Below are 27976 nucleotides of genomic sequence, written 5' to 3' on the forward strand. Positions count from 1 at the left end.
AACCTTCAATTATTTTGATGTTGATTCCTATGGTCCTCATATATTAATTGACCCTACACAACCTTTGACCTTGGTCATGTGACCTCAAACTCTGGCAGGATGCTCACTAATACTTGATTAAACCATTATCTCCAAGTTTCATGAACTAGGCCCATATAATTTCTAAGTTATGACATTTCAAAAACTTAACCTTTGGTTATAATAGATTTAATGTTGACGATGCCATCACCACCAGATCGCCATCATTGGAAAAGCGGCACTTATAGTCTCACTCTGCTATGCAGGCAAGACAGAAATGAGTTTCTGTTTCTACATGTAACTGTTTTCCAAATTCCATAACAACTAGACTTTATCTTTTGGAAAAAGAAAAAAAAAATTAACACAGGGCAATACCTTACCAATGCTCCACCCCCCCCCCCCCCCCCGGATAAGTATGTATCCAGGACATCATAAATGTACCTTGAAAATATACACCCCTCGGCCGGGCCTACCTCAATATCTATAACCTCAAAATCATGACTAACTTTACTGATAATGATGTGCACAAAAAACACATAAACAGACAAAAACAGACCATCAATCATGTTACAGTAGAAAGAGTATCAAATTCTTGATCCTATACAAATTGCAGGAGACAATTAATTTTCCTCATTTATTCAGACATCCTCTATTACCAGGGAGAATTTCATGTACTACTAGGTGACAAAGGTTCACTGAACGTTCAGTTCTGCTGTTGCAATAAAACTGCAGTCACATCATACTGTACATCAAATTGGGTTAGATTGTGTTGATAGGTCAGTAAAAGCTATTTCAAGACCAAATGTTGGGGACTTAGAAATGACAGTGGAAGGACAGAAAGTTTGAGACGGTAGAAACGAAGCAGTTTTTGATTGAATTTGGAGGAGTAACTTCTTGAGTTGTACTTTATTTATCCAAGGAGGCTACGGGCTAAAAATAATCCCAGTATTTAATTTGAACAACATCCGAGCCTTCCGTGGGTACATGAGCATGTTCCCCTGTAAAGTCTGAATAGATCTACAGATATCTTTCCTCATCCCTTCTAGATCCCATTTATAGACCAAATTATGAGTCAACTCAAAGCCCCTGAATTAATCCTTGCAACTTTTTATCTACAAAACCTACAAGTATGATCATTTATCAAGAGCCAAAAATGAATATGTGAGTACTTTGATTATCTAAAGAAGATACGTTTTTTAATTCTGCAATGTTACTAAAATTTCATAGTTGATCAGAAACAAGAAAATGTCTACATAATGCAAATACCCAAACCCTTTTCCCACTATTTTTACTATTTCAACATTACTACCAGGAAAAACATCTTTAATCAACCTACATATAGTTCACATTCCGTGGAATGAATTCTATGGCTTTGTAAATAATTATACTCTTTTTTTTCTCTAGCTCTTCTCATTCATGAAAGTTATAAATCTCACATGTCACACAACTGCAAATACATTGCCCATTACATGTAATATGAAGGTATAGATTTTTCATTAATTAATATGAAGCTATAGATTTTCATCGTGGAACATTTGTAGTGCATTGTGGCTCAGTGGATTGGTCTCAGGACTTTGAAAAAGAAGGTCTGGGGTTCTACTCCAAGACATGACATAATTTCCTTTAGCAAAAAATTGATGCGCAATCTCCATTGTGCTGCACTCAACCCAGGTGAGGGAAATGGGTACCTGCAGGAATTTATTCCTTGAAATGTTTGTCCACTGTAAAAGGCTTTCTGTTCTGATATAAAAGTCTTTGGAAGCACAACGAGATGTTAAATGGCACATGATCTGTGCTACAACTACAGGAACTATATTATATCATTATTATTAGTCAGAATCTTTGAGAGTGTCTCAAAAGGCCACAAAGGAGAGGGAAATAGAGAAAAGTAAAAGTCTATTACAAAAGCATGCTATTCTCATGAATTGTCAAAGGTACAAAGGGGAGCCACGGTGAGAAATTTGACTGATTTATATGTTCCTAGAAAACATACTTTACTATCACCAATTACACACCTGGGTGGAGAGTGGCATATGGGGCTTCACATCTTGCTAAACGGCATTTGCTCAGATGTTGGATTTGAACCCCAGACCCCATGGTGTACACTCTAGGGACTCAACCACAGATCCACACCTCTTCTGGATGGGGAAATCATACATGTACATCTATCTTCCTGTCCACATCACCATGTAGAGTTCCAAGAGTCCCTGATACAAGCCTTGAAGAATTGGCTTGGAACTGACTGGTGTGATCAGAATATCATCAAACTTGATTGGTGTGGACAATGATTTCACTTCCACAAATTATCTGCCTTATTAGCTTGATGAAAGATTAAGGGCTGAGTCACAATCAGGACAAAATGCCTTATTGCGATTCTTCCAAGTGTTGCAGGGACATGGTTTGGGCACCTTACAAAAATTCAGATCTGTGTCTTTCCTTCAGGAATCCTACAAGCATCGTTTCATTGCTAATTATCACATTTCATCGTTGACAAGATGTTGGGAATGTGCAAGGATAGCTGTGGAAGACACTTCACACGTTTACAGTGGGTTTTCTGCTATTAAAAAAGACACAGCACAGACTAATATTTGTACCTCAATAATAAAAAATGTATCCCAAGAATTTTTCATACCTTAATCCAAACAGCACATTACCAATCAAAACAGATAAATTTGTCTGAATAGCTAACAGATAGTAGCCCATAAAAGGATGAAGTCAATCTCTCGTTCGTGGATTAAACATGTCAGTATGACCAAATATTGTAATATTTTAAAATGTATCCTGTAAATGATTATGAAAGTGAATTTCAAATCAATTTCCACTTTACTACTAAAACTTACTACTAAAACTGAAATTTCAAAGTATTCAATCGACAGGCAAACTTCACAAAGAGCAAATGAGGAAAAAAATGCAACTAAAGATACAAAATGTGTACATGCAGCTGCTTTTAAATTACAAATCTTTCACATCAAAGCCGATACACTTGCAACATGAAAGGGAAGTGCATGCAGCTAATGTTGGAAAGAAACCACATAGGAAAAAAATCTAAAAGTACATTATTGAAGGAAAAGATTGCCTCAAATCATGGAGGTAGAAGCTTCTCTTTCCTCCTTCCAAAATAAACCGTTTTTATAACGTCTGAAGATTGAGATAATATGAGGAAACACCCTGTCTTGGCATACGCACTGATTGCAAGAGATAACCGACGATGTCTCGTAAACCTGACAACCACAAGCTCTTCCCATGTACCACATGCTCCATTTAACTCTGAACGTGCCAGATGAATTGCATCTCTATTGGATTTAAGTGTGTTATTTGGTGATGATAGGCAACAGTGGCATGTTGAGGGTTAAAGTTCAGAAAGTTGTATATTCAAAGGAATCTATCTGTTCTGATTGCTGCTCTGCAATAAAGTACAGTGGATTTTTAAGATATGTAGCCTTGCGCGTTTTTAAGTGTTCCCTGTGTTTTAGAAGGGAACCCCATAGTGCATACATAGAAACATTGGTTTGAGCTATACCTGTACCCCCCCCCCTCCTCCTCTCCTCTGCTAACAAAGACAAAATAACCCCTATCCCCCAAACAGTTGTGACTAATTATTGAAGGGGGGTGAATAGATAAAGAAAATTGATTCAAACGTAGCATTTATCCACATTTGGATGCTCGATCCACCCAGGTCTTGAAAAGTAAATGGTTACGTGATAGGAAAGAATTAATGTTCAGGAGAGCCAAGCTAATGCTGCATTGATAGTTACACCAGCACTTACAAACTTTGAATCAAGCACTGTAAATGTTGCATTACTACATGTATATCAAGCAAATTAAAATTGAGCAAAAACTGTAGGCCTACTGCCATTAAAAATGTTTTTAGATCTGCGTTCAAAAATGTGCTTTTTTCTAAAATCCAAACTTAGGCAAGCTTATATTCTGCATGACACATTCATTGAAATTATCCATAAATTATCATTTAGAGCCTAACTTAAGATGACATATCAGGGCTATGCTATTCCTAAGGCTAACCTGTTTGGATCTACACACCAATTACTCTAATTGAATAATATCCCAAAGCTTAGGCAAGTTGCCATGAAAGGTGCAACTAAATTCTAAGAAATTCAGTACTTTTAAATCCATATGCACTCTTTGTGTGTCCAAAAGTGAATCCATAGAAAACCCCTGAACAGTCATAATTCAATTAATATTCTTTCTTCTCATTTCTCTTACTCCTACTCCTATTTTTATTTTGTGCTCGTATAAGTCTCAATCTTCCACATACATGTAGGAGAGCCTATACTATTTCTTCCTCTTTTTTGAGAAACTTTCTTGTTAAGTTACAAACTATGTATACAAATTAAAACTGCGATAAGCACAGTAGAGTTGGAAATAATTGCCTTCAGGATAATGATCATTAGCATCAGCTGAAACTTTTTAAAAATTAAAAGTTAAATGCACAAAGTTTTTCCAGCATGTTATCATACATTCAATAAAGATGCCTAGATCACTCTTGTGTCTGCTGTAAAGTTTGAAAAACCGATTCACAACCAAAAAAGAAATTTCTAGCCATGTAGACTGGCCTAAGTTCTTGAGCCTATTAATATCGAGTCTGAATAATAATCCAACAAACTACATTTTTTAATAGGCATTTTAAAATAGCACCCACAATTCCTATAAAAATGAAGCAAAATGGCCTACCCATTCAATATTTAATTCCTGGCAATCAATTAACACTTAATTAATAATGCTACTGGTCACCTAAAGTTCATATTGAAACGAGGAGTTCCAGTTGTGTATTTTATTTTTATTTGAACATGAATATGAAAAAATATATCCTTGAATTCGAATATAAAAATAAATTAAATGGAATAAATTGAAAATTCATGATTCACAATTGGGGGAACTTCATCAACTCCTCAAAGAATGCACAAAATATGCATATATATATATTTTTTTTTTTCTTCCATCTGGTAGAGCTTCATGAGGTTCACCAAATATGTAAACATTTTCATTCACTCTTTAATACCAAGTAATCAATTAACAGTAAATTAAGCTTCTGTCACCTCAAGGTCATACAGAATCTAAGAGTAAGGGTTTTTTTTCAAGTTGATGATTCATAATTAGAGACAGGGCAGAGCAATCCCATTCACTCTTTAATATCTAGCATCAATCAGTTAATAGTTAAAGGAGAATGAAACCTTTGGAACAAGATAGATTGAGTGAAAACAGAAAAATCAAAGAAGCAGATCAACGAAAGTTTGAGAAAAATCGGACAAATAATGAGAAAGTTATTAGCATTTGAATATTGCGATCACTAATGCTATGGAGATCCTCACATTGGCAATGCGACAAATATGTGTGATGTTACTTGTGAACATTTCTCCTCATTACTTTAGTATATATTTCACTTAAACTGCCTCTTTTATCACATCTATCGTTAGATCATGTGTTCTTTCTATAGGAGGGCATGTAATAAAGATTTTTAAAGAATACATCATGGATAAAGAGTTTGTATCACCATAAGAAAAAGCAAAAAGAGACATTTTGGGGGTATTTTACAGTCCATCAAAGGGAAAGTTGTTCACATGTGACATCACACATCCTTGTCACATTGCCAATGGGAGGATTTAAATAGCATTAGTGATTGCAATATTCAAATGCTCATAACTTTCTCATTATTTGTCCGATTTTTCTCAAACTTTCTTTGTTCTTATTCTTTGATTTTTCTCTTTCGACACAAGCCTACTTGTTCCAAAGGTTTCGTTCCCCTTTAATGAGACTATTGGCACTACAGAAAGTTTAGTTGGGTTTTCTCCTTTATTCAATGAATCATAATTGGTCAAAGCTGACTCTAGGTTCCTCTATTCAGGAGCTGTCACACCTGTGTCCTGTTTTACCAAGAATTACGATTGATCAAATCAATCGTAAAATACTCTATGGAAATCAATCCATGTCATAACTTTTTTTTACAGAAAATTTGCAAAATGCCCTTTGTAAACAAAGGAGAACACACCAAATTGTCAAGAAATCAATGTATATCTAGGATTTTATTTTAAACAAACATGCATTTTATATGTTGACTTTGCTGGCTTTCCATAGTTGCAATTGATCGGATCAATCATAACTCTTTGTAAGACGGACCCCTTTTTCGTCATACAAAAGTTACGAATGATCCAATCAACCACAACTATGGAAAGCCACTAACATCAACATCTTAAATACATGTTTGTTCAAAATACTTTCTAGATATGATGTATTCATACATTCACAGTATGCTTGACAATTCAGTATGCTTCTCTGTTTTTAAAGGACATTGTGAAATTTCCTGAAGAAAAAATTATGACATTGGATTTCCATATACTTGAGGTTGATCTGATCAATTGTAAGTCTTTGTAGACGAGAGCCCAGGTTCCTTTCTTAAACAAGTGGAATGCCTCTGGCCGTCTCACCTGCATCACGCGGTTCAATATAGCAGCAGTGCTGACTTTGAATACTACTCTAACTCACACAAGATGTTCAGTGATACATGGTTACTCTTATGTCCACTTTTTATGAACGAGACCAATACACTTACAGAGATATGATGGTTATTCAACAAAAAACCCCAACATAGCCGAAGTTCATTGACCTTACATGACCTTTGACCTTGATCATGTGACCTGAAACTCGCACAGGATGTTCAGTGATACTTGATTACTCTTATGTACAAGTTTCATGAATCAGATCCATAAACTTTCAAAGTTATGATGGTAATTAAACAGATACACCCAATTCGGCCAAAGTTCATTGACCTTTGACCTTGGTCATGTGACCTGAAACGCGCACAGGATGTTCAGTGATATTTGATTACTCATATGTCCAAGTTTAATGAACTAGACTAATAAACTTTCAAAGTTATGATGGTAATTCAACAGATACCCCCGATTCGGCCAAAGTTCATTGACCCTAAATGACCTTTGACCTTAATCATGAGACCTGAAACTTGTACAAAATATTCAGTGATGCTTGATTACTATTATGTCCAAGTTTCATGAATCAGATCCATAACCTTTCAAAGTTATGATGGGAATTCAACAGATATCCCCAATTCGGCCAAAGTTCATTGACCCTAAATGACCTTTGACCTTGGTCATGTGATGTGAAACTCATGCAGGATGTTCAGTGATACTTGATTAACCTTATGTCCAAGTTTCATGAACTAGGTCTATATATTTTCTAAGTTATGATGACATTTCAAAAACTTAACCTCAGGTTAAGATTTCGATGTTGATTCCTCCAACATGGTCTAAGTTCATTGACCCTAAATGACCTTTGACCTTGGTCATGTGACATGAAACTCTAATAGGATGTTCAGTAATACTTGATTAACCTAATGGCCAAGTTTCATGAACTAGGTCCATATACTTTTTAAGTTATGATGTCATTTCAAAAACTTAACCTCAGGTTAAGATTTGATGTTGACGCCGCCGTTGCCGCCGCCGTCGGAAAAGCGGCGCCTATAGTCTCACTCTGCTTCGCAGGTGAGACAAAAACTTGTGATTGATCTGATCAACATCAGCTATATCAAAATGCATCAACATCATACTTTATTAATGTATTAATATGCATCATAGATCTAGAAAACACTTTGAACAATCATGCATTTAGGCCTATATGTTGATGTTGCTGGCTTGCAATAGAAGTTCTGTATTTCATAATTAAATGTGTGGGCGCACTCACTCGTCGGAGTGCTCAGACTGCATGCAAGCTAAAATGCGCACTGCTCTTGCTGATGAAAAAAAAAACATTGAAACATGTGTATATCTCACCCTGGTTTTAACAAAATGACGAAAATACAAATCACCTAAACTTACATGGATCTACGTGTCATCACCATATTTGTGTAAGTTTTATGAAATAGAGAGATACATGTATAGAGATGATTTTTCTCAATAAATTGCGATTTTGTAAAAAAAAAGTGTACTGCCATATTTTGTTGGCCAAAAACATACTAAATATGCCAAAAACGTACTGGTTGGCAGGTCTGTAGAAATCATTCACAACTCTGTTTTATGAGGCCCTGGATGTTTCATCCAGTGTATACCAATGTTTGTGTAAAAATATGTTTTCTCATTTAATCCTATTTCTAGATATAAATACTTAAAATCACAAAATGATTTGATATAAAGAATTTGATTTCTTGAAATTTTATATGGTTAATGTAAGGCAACTTTTTAATAAAAATGAAATGTATCATATAAAGAAATGGGATTAAATGAGATGATGGCTTGCCTTACATTTGTTGGCATACACTGCATGCTGACTAAAACATCCAGGTTTGACAGGCCCTTAAGGAAGGTAAAAGTAAGCAGTAAAATGAGCCTTCCATTGAGGTCAAATTAACTGTAAATCATTTCACCACAAAAACAATGAAAGGGTGTGAATTAAGACTTTGGCAGATCAGGGCTATGTAAAATTGGGGCTAAGGCCTCTGTTTGTTGACCATTACAGGCAATGCCAAAGCTGTGTTTCTTGCCATATTTCATAGCATCAAACTACCAGTAGCATAAATCCATTAATTAATATATTTGCAGGTAAAAAAGAGACCTATTTCCCTCCTTGAAATTAAATAGAATGTCACATTAATATTACGATTGATAACCATAAAGTATTCATTCTGATTCTTTATTTTTGTCATAAGATACAGTGGGTCAATGCCTGTGCAGTAAAGATAGTGTTTTTGTTACTTTTTCTTGTCAGCACCGTTCAAGGTAATAAGTCAAAACAGGTTGAAAAGGACACTATCAAAAACATTGCAGGAACTGCTTCACAAGAAAAAAAAGCTCAAGTTGCAGTGGAGTCCAGTACATAACCTTTCAACAAACTGGACAGGATACATGTATATTTTCAGGAAACATGTGCAAATCAATTTCACAAATGTGGACATTATTGTGGAAGAAGAGAGGATGAAAACAGAATAAAAAACTATCACACAAAAATACAAAATGCAGCAAACAGGGGGCAATCATTCTCAGGTATTAAAAAAGGCAAAACAAGTAGAGGAGGGAGGAAAATTAAATCAATTAAAAAATTTTCAACTTGATAATTAACCAAATTTAACACCCAATTTCGCTTCAAATTGCCTTCTTTTTTCCAGATGTCATCTTTGTTATCTAATTTAAAGGTTCCACAAAGAAAAATTGCAACAGCCAATTTTTTCCTGATGTATATTTCTTTGTTTTTAGAATGTCTTATGTATTTCTTTGTTTTATCATCTTTTGTTGTTATTTTTTCAATGGGAATTATTACAGACCATTTAAAAACTATTAAACCCTAAATTATTAAGCAGACTAATTAATTATCAAGCAGACTAATTCGAACAAAAAATAAGCACCCTTTTATAAATTTCACCTCATCTCCCATAGACTTTGTACACAAAGTATAAAAATGAGCCAATTTGGCATGACATCGTCTCGTAAAAAGTCACGTGGCATCGCAGTGCTATACCCATATGTCGCGAATTTGGTCTCAAAAGTTGTGCAAGACTTTAAAGAAAAATTCATTAAATTTTGCGTTATCTTTTTGCATTTCGGAAGAACCATCGAGGGGGGCCAACATGCCCCCCCCCCCCCCCCGTCCTTTTAGGGTTAAGTAAAAGTTGAATTGCAAAATAATTTGACATATTTCATTTCATTGCCTCAGTGGTTAGATCACTCGATTTTGACAGTATAGGAAACAACTTGTCACATTATTCTCACTTTATCTTGCATGTTTTTTGTACACAGACTTTTTAACTTGTCTCTAGGGTGATAGATTTTTATGCATCAAAATCTTCCTACATGTTTTATTGATCTCGCAAGCAGATTATAAACGGAAGAAAGTTATTCTAAGCTATTGTGTCAGAGCCAATAAAATTGGTGATGCATGAAAGTACATCATAATCAAGGCATGATTGGAATAAAAGAACTATGCAAGAAATCAAATGTCTCAAATAACTCCAATTTATCAAAGACAACCCATCCAACCTCCTAAGAAAACATCTTCAACTGTACTTTAGAGTACTTAAACTGAGAAAAGAGTGCAAAACAAGTCATCTTCTAGAATACCAATTATTGCGCTGTAATAGAAGAGAACTAACAATTGGAGGGTGTGTTTCAGTAAGATTTTTGTTAATAGCGATTTTCACAGACAGATGTTATAAGCTACTGGAAATTATTTCATCCAATTGGCTGGGAAAGAAGTTAGTCAGTGAAAATTGGCAGCAAGACGCTAAAGTGATACGGTCCCAAAATTTTGGGGCCTCCAACATCCCTCTGTACTTATGCTGGAAAAAGGTGAGCGGAACACGTTAACTTCTATCATTCATCAAGAATGAAAACTGCAATAGGAGAAAAGTGAGAACTGAAAGCAAAAGTTTGGGCCTCCCAGGCTACCAATCTGTGGTGTCCTCAATGGAGAAAAAATGAGATAAATGGAGGACCTACGGGGGGTTTCATTACTCAAAAGGAAGAATTAAATCTGAAGGTCTTTAGCTATCTACAGGAAATACTCCCTCCACAATCAAAGTGCCCCCTGGACAAAATGCCGGCTAAGATCCCATTCAATGCATCTTACTGAACGAAGTTGGTGTGATTCTTGAGTTAAAAGGAAGACCCGTGTTTACACAGTCCCTTTAATGCCTTTTGAGAAGGGGGATTGACTGGGTGTTTTGGGGGGCTTTGTAGTGGTGTAAAGGATGCTGGTGGTTCAATATATTGTAGATAACACAAAGGAGTGCAGACAGACAGGCTGTATGACCAATTTGATTTGGATCACCAATGAAGAGAGTTAAAAGAAGCCAGAATGGAGACTGTTATTCACAAAGAATGAAACTGCAATAAGTCAGGGCTTTTCTATTACCAGACAGACCTGACATCACATCACAATGATTTTTAACACTTTGTTCTCATCTTGAGATAAGGTTGTTTTTGTGCCGACTAATAATAATCACTTGTTATAGAATTCCTCGCTATAGTAAGTATTTGCAGAAATTCTGATTAATGAATAATTGATTTGTCCTCAATGAACCTTGAAATAAACTCCATATTGAATTCCAATAGGAGGTTTAAATCAATCTAAGTTAGTTTTAATACAAGGTTTATGCGAACAGTACATACTGTGGTTTAAGAGATATTTGAAAAGATGCAAATTAGCTGGTGAATTGACAAGAATGGGTCGAAGGAGGAGATATGGGCAATTCCATAAAATATATACATTGGACCCCCTTTATGAGGGACCTTCATGAAATTTTCAGTCTCTGATTTCTTGCTCTTTTGACAATCTGTAATGTTCTCAAAAGACCATGACTTGGTCAGTTTATTGAGTGACGTAAGACTTGAGAAAAATGGGGGTTGGACGCACAAAAAGGTTGATCATTTTATGGAATTGCCCATATAATGAACTGTTCATGCTGCACTCATCAAAGCAGAATGGCAAGTCAAGCCTTGTCAACAGAACCATTTGCTAAGGAGTTACGATTGATCCAATCAGTCGTAACTCTATGGAAATCCATCAGTGTCATAATTTTTTCTACAGGAAATGTGCAAAATGTCCTTTGTAAACGAAGGAGAACATGTGCACTGAACTGTCAAGAAATCAATGAATTTATGGATATACATTCATATCTAGAAAAAAAATTAAGCAAACATGTATTTTATATGTTGACTTTGCTGGCTTTCCATAGTTATGATTGATTGATCAATCGGATCAATCGTGACTCTTTGTAAGACAGGGCCCTGATCATTTTTATTTTCTTTAAATTCCAACAATCCTTCATCATAATGTACCACAATGCGTTTAATAATCATTACTTATCTTTCAAGTTTTTAACAACGCAACTTAATTTCTTCTATTTATCAGGGATGCTGTCAAGGCCTGTACTTCTAATTCACGAGGTCGCTGGAAAAAAAAAAACTCCTGTTTTGTACACAAGACTTGGAGTGAGGCTACAGCCAAGGCCAGCAAATTGTGGCCTCAAGTTTGTCTTCGACTACATACTTACTTTTTACATTTTGTTTTGTTTATAGTTAATATTCATGTACATAGAGCAGAATGTGACTGGATGATCAGCTGTATATAGACTAACTTGAAGAATCTTATAATTACAATGATTTCATGTGGGTTACTCATAATCATCCATTTTTTAAATTTTTTATTGGCTGAATGATGAGGTTCCTGTCTATAGTATATTTTGCTTCTTTTTTTCAAGGCACTTGTATCTAGCTATGTATCTATACTACCCCCACTCCAAATCTTCCACTTTCCCTCTCTTCCCTCACTGCCATAATCATCAATTTCAACATCGTCATCACCACATCCACCACCACCACCACACCACCATCGTCATCATCATCATCATCACCCACTAAAATAAAATTAATCATATCACATTCATCAAATCCCCTTCAGCAACACGCCACTATCACCTCCATCACCACAATGACGGATTGTGGCAAGACTAGCTCATTCAGACACGGTTCAACAAAGCTCAGCACCAATAAATTGTTTACAAAATCAGTAGGATATCAGGCCCCCCCCCAAAAAAAAAAGGAATAAATAAGAATAATAATGTTGAGGAGACATGAGACATTTGTCATTGCAGGGTGTCCAAAGAAAATTGTGAATTAAAAGAAAATTCTTTGTCTTGACTATTACAGGAAAACCCAAATATCAATATTCACCATATCACGTAAGGTCACAATTAAATCATTTTGACATCATGTAAAAATCATAATGAAATAAGAATAAGGTAATGACCTTTTCCTTGCAACTTTGGAAAAATGTGATGGAACTTTACCAGGGATGATACTTCGAATTGACATAAAAGCCGTGAATCAACTAGAATAAAACATTTTGTACACAAGAAACATGTTTCCTATCACATGTAATTAAATTGCTTCGGCCTACACGTAAATTCAGGATTTCAGCCTGAAAAGTAGTATCACTACTTGAAGCATCAGATACATGCTTAACTTTAATATTAATAGCAAACCTCATCTAGTGCTTTTTTCGGTAGGATACAAAGTGCAACTATTATTTCTAGATGCAAGGCTGACCACAATTGTCTCACCATGTCTGAATGCTAAAACCTTCTTGCACTTTGTCGCACCATACATCTCCAGTCACTATCCATGAGGTGGTCTTACCTGTAACCATGTGTCAATCTGTAATGTCTTGATCCCTTCGGTCAGTGCCTCGTAGACCTCTGTCCACTGACCGTAGTCAAACCAAAGGGTCAGTAGCCTCAAGGTATCCTGGAGGGAGTTATCACTGGACAGTGAGATGGAGCGCACAAAGCCATGGACAGCTGGGACAGCGTACTTCTGGACATAGTTATTCTGAAAGATAAATTTGCATATGCGGAAGTTTATTTGTCTTGCAAATTTGGGAAGGGAGCAAATAATGATTCCTTGGGAGGAATTTGAATTACAGTTAAAAAGATGGCTTTCTCAAAGCACATAAACAATGTCATACAAAAAATAAAACATGTTCTATCAATGAAACATTATCATTACTCTGATTCTCTGCCACAATGCCCACGTAGTTCATAATCAATTAGGACATCGTTCTCACTACATTCCTAAAACTAGTTTAGTGGAAACTAGTTTAACGTGTAATGAGAACGGCCAAAGCGATCTTAGAAACGATCTTCCCCCAACCAGATTGAAAAACCACCTCGTGATGTAGTTTTCAAAATCGCTTTGCCTCATGAAACTGGTTTTAGCGTGAAGATCGACAGGTGTAGAATGCCTACGCTGCGGTTTTCAATTTCGCCCGAAATGTGTCACCCCACTGAAAGCCTTTCCATAGCAACAAGATCGCTTTACGTGCATAATTTTGAAAACAACTTTCATGTGATCAATTGGGAATGCTAGCAAAGCGATCTTCCAAACTTTTTCTGAACCAATTTCCGGTAAACTAGTTTTAGAAAGAGAACGGTGTATAGGAGAATGATATAATTCAGAGGATCCAACATCAACTAACCTGTGGCTGCTGGGTGGTGGAGGAGGGCGTGGTCGCTTCCGCCCCTAGAATGTCGCCCTCGCCTGCTCCCAACCCAGGGGTGCTCGGACCCTCCCCTTCCCCGCCCACGTCACCCGCCTGGCAAGTGCCAACTCCGGGAGAGACTGGTGCGGCTGGGGTAGCGGAGGGGAGCCCCTGGTCGGCAACAGGCGAGGATGCGGCGGTGGTGCCGCCAGCGGGCGTGGTCGGTGTGGAAGTAGCGGTAGCGGTAGGGGTGGTACTCGCTTGTATGCTCTGCTGCTTGTAGTAGAGGACCGATTCATAGTTCATAAAGGCCCATGAATGCCATGCCTAGATGGAACAGTACATGAAGTGACAGGATAATAAGACTTCTCAATCAAAGGAGACAGGAAGGGATGCATTTGAGCCAATGTCATCAAGGTACACAATATCTTTCTATATAGCTGATGAAGAAACAGTGTGCAACCCTGATGACTTTTGGTTAGCATTTCAAAAAGCAAATAGTTTTACTCACTAATGATATGAGCTACCAAGATCTGATTGACTGAGAACAAATTTGTCAGTGAAAATGACCAATTGTTTCAGGAATTCCCTTTCCACTTTTGGTGTTTTTCTCAATAAAGTTAACCCTAGTGTAAAGGGTTTCATGTGGAAGTTTCATAAAGCTGTTTGTAACTTACGAGCTACTTTACAAATGACTTGTGATCCTTTCTCGTGGTATGATATACACAAATATTTCAGTGATGCTGATTTTGCCTCTGAGAAAGGATCACCAGTTGTTCGTACATTGCATGCTTCAGTTACGAACAGCTTCATGAAACACCTACCAATTTCATAGTGTGTGTTATATCCCTGTGTTTTTTTTTTTTTTCGTTTTTTTTTTTTTGCTTCAAACAAGGTAATCAATAGGATGTAAAAGGTTACAATTTGAAACGTTTTGATAGGAGTGATTAATTCAAACCCAATGAGGATCTCACCTTGTACCAGTCCCTATCATGTTCTGTAGCCTGTCTGAAGTAGCCTAAGATCTGTTCTACAGTTTGTTGGTTGAGACCTTCTAAGCTTTGCTGCCATTCACCCAGTTTCAAGTAACATCTGAAAAGAGATTAACAATCGTGTAAGATGGGTTGAGTATCAAATCTTTCAGGTTGTTTTGGCAACATTCATACCTTTGCACACAACATCCAAAATATAGCAATGCACAGACACATATGCCGCAATAAGATCAAAGTGCATTCACTTTTGTGCTTGCTAACTGCACTTGCAAAATATAATACATAGCAATCCATTTTGTTTCCATGACAGAAATCTCTTGCATTCAGTAAAAGTGAGACACTCTATTCAACACAGCTTTGCCTTGTTAAATACTTGTACATTCATCACTCTTCGATCCCATGCAAAATTCAATAACATCCATTTATATTTGCTAGTTGTATAACTATAATGATTACAATAATAATAGTATCGACAAAATGGTCAATGGTCAATGTAGAGTTGTGATTTCATTTTATGTGAATTACGCTTCAAGTAATAAATGAATAAAATGACCTGATACTTTTACTCATTTAACAGCTCTAAAATAATGATAATAATAGTTATACTGAATATGCCTATTTGTTCTTATTTTAACAATGATCTCATTACACTCTTTAATCGACTTATGTATATATTTATGAATATGTAATATGTATTATGTGCACGCCAATATTTTGTATTTGTCTCTCCTTGATTATGTATATTTCCTTATGTGTAGTAATTTGTATGTTTGCATGTACACAAAATGAATTTCCATTAAGTTTGACAATAAAACAATATACAAATAGCGAATTGGCATGAGTGCGATGGTGCGAGATTTCGCATGAGGTGAAAGAAAGATGCTCTATTCAACGAGGCGTTAGCCTCGTTGAATAGAGTGTTTCTTTCTTTCACCGAATGCGAAATCTTGCACCATTGCACGAATAAGAATATTCGCTATTTGTGTTGTACGCCTCGAAATCTAGCGAAACTATGAAAAAGAGTTTTTCCCTGCAGTAATCTATGAAAAGGGAGCAAAAATATTTAAAGCGAAAAGCAAATCCCACAAGCCGGGCCTATAAGCGCACACAGAATTGCGCATTTAGCCAGCGAGCTATACGTGCATTGTCAAATTAATCAATGAAATCGCATTGTGACGTCACCTCCTAAAGCCGTGTAACGGTACATTTTGGATGGTACGTCTTGCGTGCAATTTTGCATTTGCTCGTGTATAACAAGCTGAGTAGGCGTTGTACAATATATTATTAGTGTACCTTGCAAGTAGTTTATGAAGATCTGGATTCTCTTCTCCGTTAGGTAGTGTCAGCAATGGATGTTGGGTGAGGGTGTTTTGAACAAACTGATGCAGCTGAGACAAGGCTAACGGCTGAGGAGGGAAGAAAGGAGGAGAATGGAATATGAAAAGGCATGACTACACCAACATCCCCTACTTTGCTACTGAATAGCATAACAGCAGTTTATCTGGGATAGAGGCCAGTTTACTCTAAAGTCCTTAAGATTTTTTGAGAGGCAGGATTTTGTCACTCAAACAATTCTGCAAAATGGTATAATTCAATCAAAAAGTTAGGAGGAATTTTAGGTAAGAGAACAAGAACCAACAAATATTTTCTTCTCATTATGAATTATGTATATGAATGGAAATATCACCATTAGCTTAAGATTTTCACCATCATCATCATCACCACCACCACCACCACAATCACCATCATCATCATCATCATGACCATCATCATCACCATGACTACTACTCACCCTGATGCCATCCTTCCACATATGTTTGATGTAGGCAAAGATGACCCTTGGATCTTTGATGTGAGGGGCAAGGGATTCCAGTGTCACCTCCTGGACAGATGGATCAGCTCCAAGGAGCATCACTAACGTCTTATGAGATAGGACCTAGAACAAATATCACATGAGGTGAGCATTTCATGAACAAAGTCAATGATATTCGTTTACTATTTGATATGAGCTCCAGAAATCCTTGACTCTGATTGGCATAGAGTGAATTTGTTAGTGAAATATTACTATTTGCATCATGAAACACTCCCCAGATCAAAGGTGATACATTAAGGCGACCGCACACCTTACAATTGGTCTGCGACCAAATTTCAAAATAAAATGTAGTAGAATTCGATGCTAATATTGAGACATGGAATATCTTACTGTGTAATGTTCTAAATCATTTTACGAATACCTATTTTCAAATCTGTGACTATGCTATCATCCTTCTTAGAATAAAAGCAAATTTAATACCTAGTCGTAATGACGTCATAGCAGTCGTAAGATTGGCTGCGATTTGAAACTAATTTGTCCTTTACTCCAAACTAAAGGCTTGCAATCTTTCAAGATGGTTATATTAGTATTCTTTCAACTGATTTTAACCTCAAATTAAATGATATGTTCCATTCACATTTTCAGAAAATGAGCAAAATGCAATCGTGAAGTCGTGAGGTGTGCGGTGGCCTTAAGATAGTGACTTCTTAATTTCTTTCCTTACTTCTGGTGTGTTTAAAAAAGAATCAAGTATGACTAAAAGTCATGCATATACGGCAATGTGCACAATATCCACAGGTAACCTCAATGGTAAATATGTAACTCACATTGATCTTCGGCATGACAATCATTAACAGACTCTCTTTTCAGCTTAGGTTTCATAATTTTTTTTTCTTTCTTTTACAGTAGATCTAAAATGATATTGTGACAATTGGCCTTGATGTTAAAGACTTCCTTGTGGCATTACTACTATTTGTAATTACTTGTGCTTAGCTTTACGGAAGATGATCGTGTATTATTTTTCCTTTTCATTTGGACACAGCTGATTATCTTCCAACACAGAAAAAAAATTCCCTGAATAAGGTACACTCACCATCCTACCACTCTTCCTGCAGAGACTAGCATACTTGAGCCATGTTCTTAGATCTTCATGGGGAGAGATCACAAGAGACCGAACCTGGATGATCTTCTGCCAATCCTCTACATTCCGCTGACATCCCTGAGAAAAAATATATAAAGAAAGTTCTTGAAGTAGGAAAATCAGTCTGCAGAGCATTTCATCACCATTGTTGTCTTACAATTTGTCTGATCCTTTGATTTTGATTGGCTGAGAAGCATTGGTACCATGGTAACTGACAGATAAAACTGACTTTGTCAGATAAAATATCCGACAGGTCCTTTTTGAAATGCTACCCAAGTTGTTATTGCCAACGTCCATAACCATGAAATATATATTGTTAACAAGGCCAGCAAAACTGAACAAAGAATTGAATAAAACTTCATGAAGCAAAAAAGAAAATATGATCTTTCAGAGAATATTTTGTAAATCAATCAGGTTGTGTATTGCCAAAACCTCAGTAAGAGCATGTTTACAATGTTACAGGAGATGATTCCAAAGATGTAATATGGTGGCCAAGGCAGGGAATTTCTGGCTAAGATTAGACAAGGAATTTTTAAATCATGGTTTTTCTGAGTGCACTTTTATGATGTGATTGGTGCAGTGGATATTACTGGAGAAAACTGTTACTAAATAAATACTTTCATGTACCTGGAGCCGATCCCACCACATCTCCCTGATGATGTCCTGCCTCTCTGGAACCAGCTTGTACTGGATGATTTCCTCAAGTTCTGAGAGCATCTGGACAGACACCATGGCTCCATACGCTCTGTCATAGCTCTCCCCTGCCATAGCAGTCAGCTCTGTGTCGAGGATATCCCGAGCCTTGTCAATGCACTGAAAGAACAAGAAATATCAATAATGACATTTTCCTAACAAATTGCCCCCGTTCTATAAATGTAAAGGAATCGGGGCTGACACCATGGCCTCATAGCTCGTTTCTGCTATGTTTGTCACTTCTGCATCAAGGATATCCTGAGCCTTGTTGATGTGCTGCAATAGCAAGAAACCAATTTGAACAGAAAGAGCTTTTATTACTTACAGAACAACTTTGCTAAAGAATAACTTTTATGGGGCATTGACCCCCTTTAGATATTTGTACATCTAGAATCAATATGAATATTTATATTATCTTGTGTAAAGGACTCATTAAAAACTGAACAAAATATGATCAAGAAGTAAAATGTTGTCTCAATCAATTTGAAAAGGAAAAAGAATTTTAAAAAATCATAATTTACAGTCAAAACACTGTTCAGAATCTGGGTTGCATTACATAAAATTTATCATTAAATACAAATATTAGCAATCTACAAAAAGAAATCTACCAAAAAATATCATCTCAACCAAACAAAGTAACATGACTTCTGTAGCTTTTAACAGTGTTCTTGAAATAGCCATGGACAGAGAACCTTATGGGTCCTGGGTCCCATTGCACAAAAATTTATAATGAAATACAATTCCAAAAATAATATTTTCAACCAATCAGAATATCATATTTTAGGAGGTACAATGGATTCTTTCGGTGCAATCAATCCTAACACCAAACATCAAATACAACTTGAATTTAAACAAATCACTATTACACAATTGGGAGTTGCGACTGATCAAATGCAGTACAAACCTGCTGTGCCTGACCAAAGTGATCCTGATGAACAGCAAGCACAGCTCTATAGAAGGCTCCATCATAGGTGTCCCTAGGGATGATACATGTATATTCCTCCATACTGTCCCAGTCACCCAGACCCCAGGCAGCAGCAGCGGCCATCCGCGCCATTCGCTGTCGGCCTTCATCGGGCACCAGAGGCCATCGGTCACAGGCAACGTTGTGCAGTTGACCCCTAAAAGGAAACAGAGGAAAGATCTGACTTGCAGAGGAAAGGTTGAATTGCACATATAAAATATATAGGAACAACAAACAATTAGTAAAAGTTAATGAAATGTGGCCGATTACTTTCATTCTATGAAAATAACACTAATTTCCTCAAGTAGCTTTTAGATACTCTTATTTTTCTTTTTAAGTCCTCCATCTATGTCACTGTTACAGACTCTCAAGCTGTTTGCCACTTTCCTCTAGAGTTTGAGCAAATACATGAATATCTATGACATACAATTAATATTTGCATTTATTGTTAGATAGGCAATAGTGCCTTCAAAGAATAGACACTTCATTAACACAAAGAAACCTTACCATTCTCCAAGAGCTTCCAAACATCTCATACGACCAAGGGTTAGATCAAACTCATCTGGTGACTGGTCCTGTTTCTTCTCATAAGCCGTAAGGGCATTGTCCCAATCATGGAGTTTCTCGTACCAAGTCTCTTGAATTTGCTGTAATAGTATAAGAGTCTCATATCAGATATGGTTCCGAGGGATGGAGTTCATAGTAAACAACACTTTTTATGACATTAATCACTATCACCACCACCACCATCATCATCATCACCTCTATCATCATCGTCATCATCATCATTATCATTATCAACATCATCGTCATCATCAACACTATCATCATCAACATAATCAACATCATCATCACCATCATCATCAAAAACATAATCAACATCATCATCATCATCACCATCATCACAATCGCCATCATCTTAATCATATCGTCGCATGCACCACTAACCGTCCTCTCTGCGCACTTCGATGCGAAAGTTAAGCGCACGAACCGTCCTCTCTGTTACGTTGCCCACTGTGGCGTAAATAATTAACTTCAAGAAAATATAAAGATAGGGGATGAAACTTTGGAACCTGAACTTTTTAACGAAGACACTGGTAAATAATTTGCTCTCCTTGTAGGTGCACTTATTGCTGGTTTAAAAAAAACTTTTCTTTAAATGCGTTTTCTGCAAAAGTCACTTTCACATCGAAGTGCGCAGAGAGGACGGTTCATGGTGCGTGCGACGATAGTAATCACTATTATGAAACATGGAGTAATATAATCATTAACACCTCCATCCTAAATGTATGTCTTCTTTATTATTGCTGTCATCTTCTTATCACTACCAGATTCAAATGATTATAAGATATTTGAGACTTTCATATTCTGATAACATGCACATTGTGTTTAACTCATCTTACCACAGACATTCAAGATCTTCAAAGATGGTCTAAACTTACCAGTTCAGCTCTGTAGTTTTTCATGGCATACTGCAGCACCCCAGTAGCTGCCTCTGATTGGTGAAGCTTGTTGTTAATACTGTCAATGTGAAAACAAAAGTAGCAATTAATTGCAACAGCAAAACTAATTTGAGAGTATGGTGGCTTCAATAAAAATACAGTGACACAAGATTTTTGCAAGTCAAATAATATTCATATCCTTTGTTCTGTTGCACAAAGTTCTTCATACAATGTAATTTTCTAATGCTTTTGAATGTTCGTTTCTTGACTGTTATTAGTATTCAATATTTTTTTCTTTCAAATATCTGCTGCTATAAACAATTTTGCACTAATGGTAATCTATGACTTGCAAGTAATACATCAAATGCAACTCCAAAACTCAGACTTAACTTGCTTTGGAACCAATCAGAAGCCTTGATTTGTGACTTGCACTGATGTTTTGTTCATTTGGGTGTAAAAACAACTTGTTCTTCAAATATCCTCATACCTGATAAGAGCTTCAAGGATCTCAGTGTTTGGTCCACGGTGAAACTCCTCTTCTTTGTAATGCAAGGCCTTGGCATAAGCTCGACAATTGGACGCCCTCTCACCTAGCAGCACTGTATTCAGAGGTAAAGGACCCTATAAAAACAAACAGTTTAAAACATATACTGTAAGACAAATTCAAGGACTCATATTAAGATTGGCAAAGAAATGCATACCACTGCATGTGGGATAAGGTAATCTACAGTATCTCTATTTAATTTTTCTTATGAAATATGAAATACAGAAGTAACTTCTGAAGGCTTCCATGGTGAACAAGAAGAAGAGTGTCATGGTTTCACAGTGTATCTTTCCGTGGGCATATGTTGGTCCTGAAAAGGACCATCCAAACTTGACATTTCGACAAGTGTGTTCCTGTCTTCATCAGGAAAAATACAGAAATACAGAAGCCAACAATTCTAGCAATTCTAGGTCTGAAGTGCCCTTTTACAATTCTCCAATTTGGTCTGTAATATAAATACAAGTGGAATGCCTCTGGCCGTCTCACCTGCATCACGCAGTTCAATATAGCAGCAGTGCTGACTTTGAATACTACTCTAACTCGCACAAGATGTTCAGTGATACATGGTTACTCTTATGTCCACTTTTTATGAACTAGACCAATAAACTTAGAGATATGATGGTTATTCAACAGATACACCCAATTCGGCCAAAGTTCATTGACCTTTGACCTTGGTCATGTGACCTGAAATGCGCACAGGATGTTCAGTGATACTTGATTACTCTAATGTCCAAGTTTAACGAACTAGACCAATAAACTTTCAAAGTTATGATGGTAATTCAACAGATACCCCCGATTCGGCCAAAGTTCATTGACCCTAAATGACCTTTGACCTTGATCACGTGACCTGAAACTCGAACAGGATGTTCAGTGATACTTGATTACTCTTATGTACAAGTTTCATGAATCAGATCCATAAACTTTCAAAGTTATGATGGTAATTCAACAGATACACCCAATTCGGCCATAGTTCATTGACCTTTGACCTTGGTCATGTGACCTGAAACGCGCACAGGATGTTCAGTGATACTTGATTACTCTAATGTCCAAGTTTAACGAACTAGACCAATAAACTTTCAAAGTTATGATGGTAATTCAACAGATACCCCCGATTCGGCCAAAGTTCATTGACCCTAAATGACCTTTGACCTTAATCATGAGACCTGAAATCTGCACAAAATTTTCAGTGATGCTTGATTACTATTATGTCTAAGTTTCATGAATCAGATCCATAAACTTTCAAAGTTATGATGGGAATTCAACAGATATCCCCAATTCGGCCAAAGTTCATTGACCCTAAATGACCTTTGACCTTGGTCATGTGACGTGAAACTCATGCAGGATGTTCAGTGATACTTGATTAACCTTATGTCCAAGTTTCATGAACTAGGTCCATATATTTTCTAAGTTATGATGACATTTCAAAAACTTAACCTCGGGTTAAGATTTCGATGTTGAATCCTCCAACATGGTCTAAGTTCATTGACCCTAAATGACCTTTGACCTTGGTCATGTGACATGAAACTCTAATAGGATGTTCAGTAATACTTGATTAACCTTATGGCCAAGTTTTATTAACTAGGTCCATAAACTTTGTAAGTTATGACGTCATTTCAAAAACTTAACCTCAGGTTAAGATCTGATGTTGACGCCGCCGCCGTCGGAAAAGCGGCGCCTATAGTCTCACTTTGCTTCGCAGGTGAGACAATAAAATGTGACCTATAGAAAAGTAGCATTGCCATAAAAACATCAAAATTCAAGACCTACTGTACATTTTGACTCTCTCTTTGAAGGTTAAAATCAGAAAGTTACAAGATGATCAAATGACTTCACTGCCAAAATCTCATAAAATTTGAGAGAAAAGTATGTTCTTACAATAAACCTTGGCCAGTCATTTTCAATTTTGATGAGTCTGCACTTTGAGGCTCTTACATGAAATACCCAACATTAATATTTGTCCACCATTTTGAGTCAGATTTTTAAAATGAATATCGGTATATGTGCTGCAGGTGTGAAGTTTGTGGTTGTGTGGGTCTTCAGAAAAGGAGCAGAAAAGGATCAGTGTGCAAACCCAGGCCATACATGATTTAAATGAAGGTGATTTATGACAGACTTCTTACCTTGTCTGAATGTTCCATGAACTCGGCCAGATTGAGTAGGATCTGAACTATCTCTGGAATGTCTTGAGAGGTTAAAGCCTTCTGAAGACTCTGAATAAGACTATCCTGATCCTGCTCAGTCAATTCAGACCAGCAAGAAACAAACGCTGCGTTGAACAATTCTCTGTGGGTGAGAACAAGGGTAATTATACATGATCACAACGTAATGACTTCCGCTCAGCAACACGTTATACATCATTCAGCAACAGAATTGAGATGGAGAGCGACAACCACCATGTCCAAATCACTCTTTGTTACAGGCCGTTTTTGCAACATTGTGCAAACTCTGGGCTTTCATTCAGATGAAGATTCAAGTCAGCAAAGAGGACATGTTCACCCATACTTTTTTTTTCATTTCTGTCTTTTTTGCATGCCACAATTATGAAAAATACCCCATATTGGTAGTGATAATTCATCTTTTTACGGCTGGTCAATTTTTGGGAAAGAACATGTATGCCCCCCCCTTCTGATAAATCGTGAATCAAAGATCTCCACTGACATAGGTAGGTCTTAGAATAAGATGAGGGGAGAGAAAACTTGAGTATAAAGGTCCTATGACACCAATTCCATCTTATTCTAGATACATATCTATTATTAGGTAATTTTACTTGAAAAATACAAATTTGCCATCGGTTCCTGTGTACGACGAACCGGAGTTATTCCATGGAAATGAACTTCAACGGGAACGCCCACTAAAATTTTCGAAAGAGTCGACCGATCGACCTGTCAATCATTGTGACGTCATCGAAGGCAGGTTTTCCCAGCTGTGCAGCCGGACCCCTAGTTATTGTACACGTTCCACGTGCAACGACAATAGGCACCTCACGCTCCAAACGTCAACAACACTCAGCAGTTTCCTTCCCTGACGTCATAATTGTCACGTGATATACGAAACCCTAATCGGGCTGAATTTTTGTGGGCGGGGCGAATTTGACTAATTTTCAATATAAAACTGCCTTTGGACCTGATGTGGGACGATTTTCGGGTAAAATTTTGATGGAATCGTAATTAATAACCACTAAGCTAACGAATAAATCAGCATCTTTGTTATATTTCATGGGACCTATAACCTTACCTTGCCAGAGGGTTATAGGTCTGTGCAAGAGCCCAGCATGACCTAAGAGCATGAGATGGTGATTCCTTGAGGAGCTCGATGCTCAGACGGCGTAGCCACTCCATCCAGTCATCTCGAGAGACGCGCCTAGTCACAGCCCAAGCCTGAAAATATAACAGTGGCTATTTCTTGAAAAAAAATATAGAGTTTGAAATTGGTTTCAAGATTGATGCAACACCTTCAGAAAGAATCATGTGTTATGATTGTTTGAATTGATGCACAACATTTTGATGACAATAATGATGATCAATACCACATAATCAAATACATACTACCTGTAAGAGGTATTATAGCTTAAAGGACATAGTATTACTAAAGTACTATGAGAGACTGATCTTACCAAAGGCTTACACCAATATCTGGGGGTGAAATTTAAGCGGTAACATGCAGACAATAGCCACAATTCTTTGATCTTTCTGAGCAGGATGTGTTTATGAACAGGTTCTGTGATACCAGTTTCAATGGGGGAAAATAATTCAGCAGATTCTAATGGTCTCTTTTTTAATACAACATGATTCCTCTGACCTTCTGTAAGTTCCTTGTACTGACAGGAAGCTTCTTAACGGTGATTGGTTCCATGGCAGAGCTGTCTTCCTTGGAGCTTGTTCTCTTATTCCTAGCCCTCATTAACAGAAGCTCATCTTCTGCGATGGTTGTACCCTGATCAAATAAGCACATATGATTTGAAAAAGTGACGTGGTATGTTATCAACATAATGCACACTTGCATGTGTGTTATATTCGGGATCAAGCGCACTCAAAGGTCAAGGAACTTTGACCAAATTGTGGTATCAACATTGAAATCTTAACCAAGGTTAAGTTTTGGAAACCATCACAATAACTTGGGGCAATGAAAGATAAGCCCAAGGCATTCGCGTATAATGCTTTCAGTGTAATTGTGATAAGAGATGCCTTAATCTACACTTATATCACATATTTAAATCTGTGCATTACTTGTTTTATGATATAGGTCAGTAGTATGAATTAGTGGTGGAAAATCTGTATGGCTACATCCTTGAATTCATTTCATAATATGTATTCATTCACCATCAACAACGATGGATTTCATCAATTTATTTTATAAGTTTATTGAATTACACATCACTCAGATCAATTTCAATTTCATTTCATTCAACATTTGCATAAAAAGACAACACACATCCAAAACTTATGAAATACTATGTAACACAGAACCAATGATATGTAAAGGGATCCATTGTTGCCTTAGCCAATGAATTCATAACATATAGGCCTACCTTCAAGATTTTGAGGATCAGCGTCTCATATTTCTGATGATTGATGCGATGTTTCACCAGGACCTTGTTCACCATCGGAATGAAGATCTGGAATTTCTTGCCGAGCTGGAGAACCACGGAGGAGAGCGTATCCATGGCGACAGGTCGTAGGTCAGGCGTGGTGTCCAGGGTACGGACCAAGGGATGGACGATGCGGGAAGCAAACTCCATGAAGTCCAGGTTGTCACTGAGATGATCAACCGTCTCTAGAGCAGTCCTGAGGAAGCAAGGGAAAGGTGGAAAAGAGACATTAGTGACCTTCTATTTGTGGAGAAATACAAAGTAACCCAACATATAAGCTGCCTAGGATAAAGAATCTAAGCCCTTAACCCTACATTTTTCGCGATAATTTCTAAATGCAAGAAAATAATACGCTGAAATTTCATGACTTTTTTCTTTCACATCTCCCGCACATTTTGAGACCCTGTTTGCGAAAATCGGGGGTGTACTTGCGGAGATATAGCATATATTCGTGACCAATGTCACCGAAAATGGCAATTTCCATTGACTTTTGTGTGTACAATGTATGGGTTTTACAAGAAATGTTGTCAGATGAATGTTTTTTTCTGTTTTTTCCTCACATAACTTTCTTTTGGGCTATCACCAACTATTCTAGATTTAAAAAACAATAAAAAATAGAGATTTCAAAACAAAGAAATACATAATAAATTAAAAACAAAGAAATACATAAGAATTTGGAAACACGGAAGGAAACAAGATTATCGCGAAAAATTAGCATATGCGCATAATTAATTACTATTATAATCTAATAATTATACAATTTCAATACAGTTGAGTGAGCTGTCTTTTAGATTACATGACTGGCTACTAACATGCTTGATTCCATTGCATTTTCTCAAAAAATGGGGGGGAAACTACAAAAAAATGAAAATTCCTTGAAAAAATTTGAATATTTGCATAATTAATTAGATAAATAAAAAATGATAATAAATATCACAAATTTGACAATGCATTCTTGTAAAATACATAATGAGACACCCACACACCAAATTTGGTCGCAATCGGTCGATAAACGGCCGAGATCTGAGAGGGGGCCTAATAGGCCCCCCCCCCCCCCCCCCCCCCGGCTATGCAATTTCAAAAATAGCTCGGGCTATATAGATTATCATTACCCAAAATATCAAATTAAATCAGTCTTTTTCGAATCCAATGTATGTACATTCCCCACTCCCTGTGGAGTATTCACGCTAGTCATTGTGAGGCACTGACAATGCTTTGCAAATAAAATGTGTTACACAAAATGAAATTTTGAACAGCTAGTTTATTCCTCTGCAAATAGCTGTTGGTGAAAACTTAAAAAGTCTGTTTGATTTAATTTTTAATGGCGACTCAAGAATATTCTGAACGTCAAAGAAGTATTGCCTTATACAAGATTAGTAAGAAAGGAAATGATGTGAAAATTTGGAAGATATAAATTTTGGCTATATTCTCCATATCATTTTTATCCAAAAATATAGACAACTCCAATTTGCGATAAGATTGAAAATGTATTGATCAATTTCAGCAATAGTACAATGCTGACATGAAGAACAAATGGGAAACTAGTGATGATGAGGCATCAACTCACCTCCTAACTGAGACAGGGAGGTCCTGAGAATCAAAAAGCTTGACCACCGGAGGTAGAAGAAGGTGGAGGTAGTCATCTAGATTGGCTCCAAACTTCTGCATTGCATTCAACAGCTGTAGATGTGGAAAAATCAAATTCAAAGTTATTCTCATTCCTTTGCACTGTGCATTCAAAGGTGATTTGGCTAACCACAAAACACTGATAAGCGCCTAGTCTTAA

General features: G+C 36.8%; 1 protein-coding gene across 1 annotated transcript in view; it reads right to left on the minus strand.

Moving 5' to 3' along the window:
• Positions 1 to 12628: 12628 nt before the first annotated feature.
• Positions 12629 to 27976, minus strand: part of LOC121427412 (serine/threonine-protein kinase mTOR-like) — a 38458-nt gene continuing 23110 nt past the window's right edge. Inside the window, exons 24-39 of the mRNA XM_041623790.1 lie at positions 27758 to 27870; positions 26131 to 26386; positions 25401 to 25535; positions 24837 to 24979; positions 23723 to 23885; positions 21546 to 21679; positions 21059 to 21137; positions 20124 to 20263; positions 19557 to 19773; positions 18587 to 18772; positions 17912 to 18037; positions 16798 to 16941; positions 16299 to 16411; positions 14988 to 15105; positions 14011 to 14340; positions 12629 to 13364 (exon numbers count right to left, since the gene is read on the minus strand). Coding sequence (XP_041479724.1) covers positions 13152 to 13364; positions 14011 to 14340; positions 14988 to 15105; positions 16299 to 16411; positions 16798 to 16941; positions 17912 to 18037; positions 18587 to 18772; positions 19557 to 19773; positions 20124 to 20263; positions 21059 to 21137; positions 21546 to 21679; positions 23723 to 23885; positions 24837 to 24979; positions 25401 to 25535; positions 26131 to 26386; positions 27758 to 27870 — 2610 coding nt within the window. The 3' untranslated portion in view covers positions 12629 to 13151. The remainder of the gene's footprint in view (positions 13365 to 14010; positions 14341 to 14987; positions 15106 to 16298; positions 16412 to 16797; positions 16942 to 17911; positions 18038 to 18586; positions 18773 to 19556; positions 19774 to 20123; positions 20264 to 21058; positions 21138 to 21545; positions 21680 to 23722; positions 23886 to 24836; positions 24980 to 25400; positions 25536 to 26130; positions 26387 to 27757; positions 27871 to 27976) is intronic.

This window comes from Lytechinus variegatus, chromosome 14 (genome assembly GCF_018143015.1).
Source record: "Lytechinus variegatus isolate NC3 chromosome 14, Lvar_3.0, whole genome shotgun sequence".
Taxonomy (NCBI): domain Eukaryota; kingdom Metazoa; phylum Echinodermata; class Echinoidea; order Temnopleuroida; family Toxopneustidae; genus Lytechinus; species Lytechinus variegatus.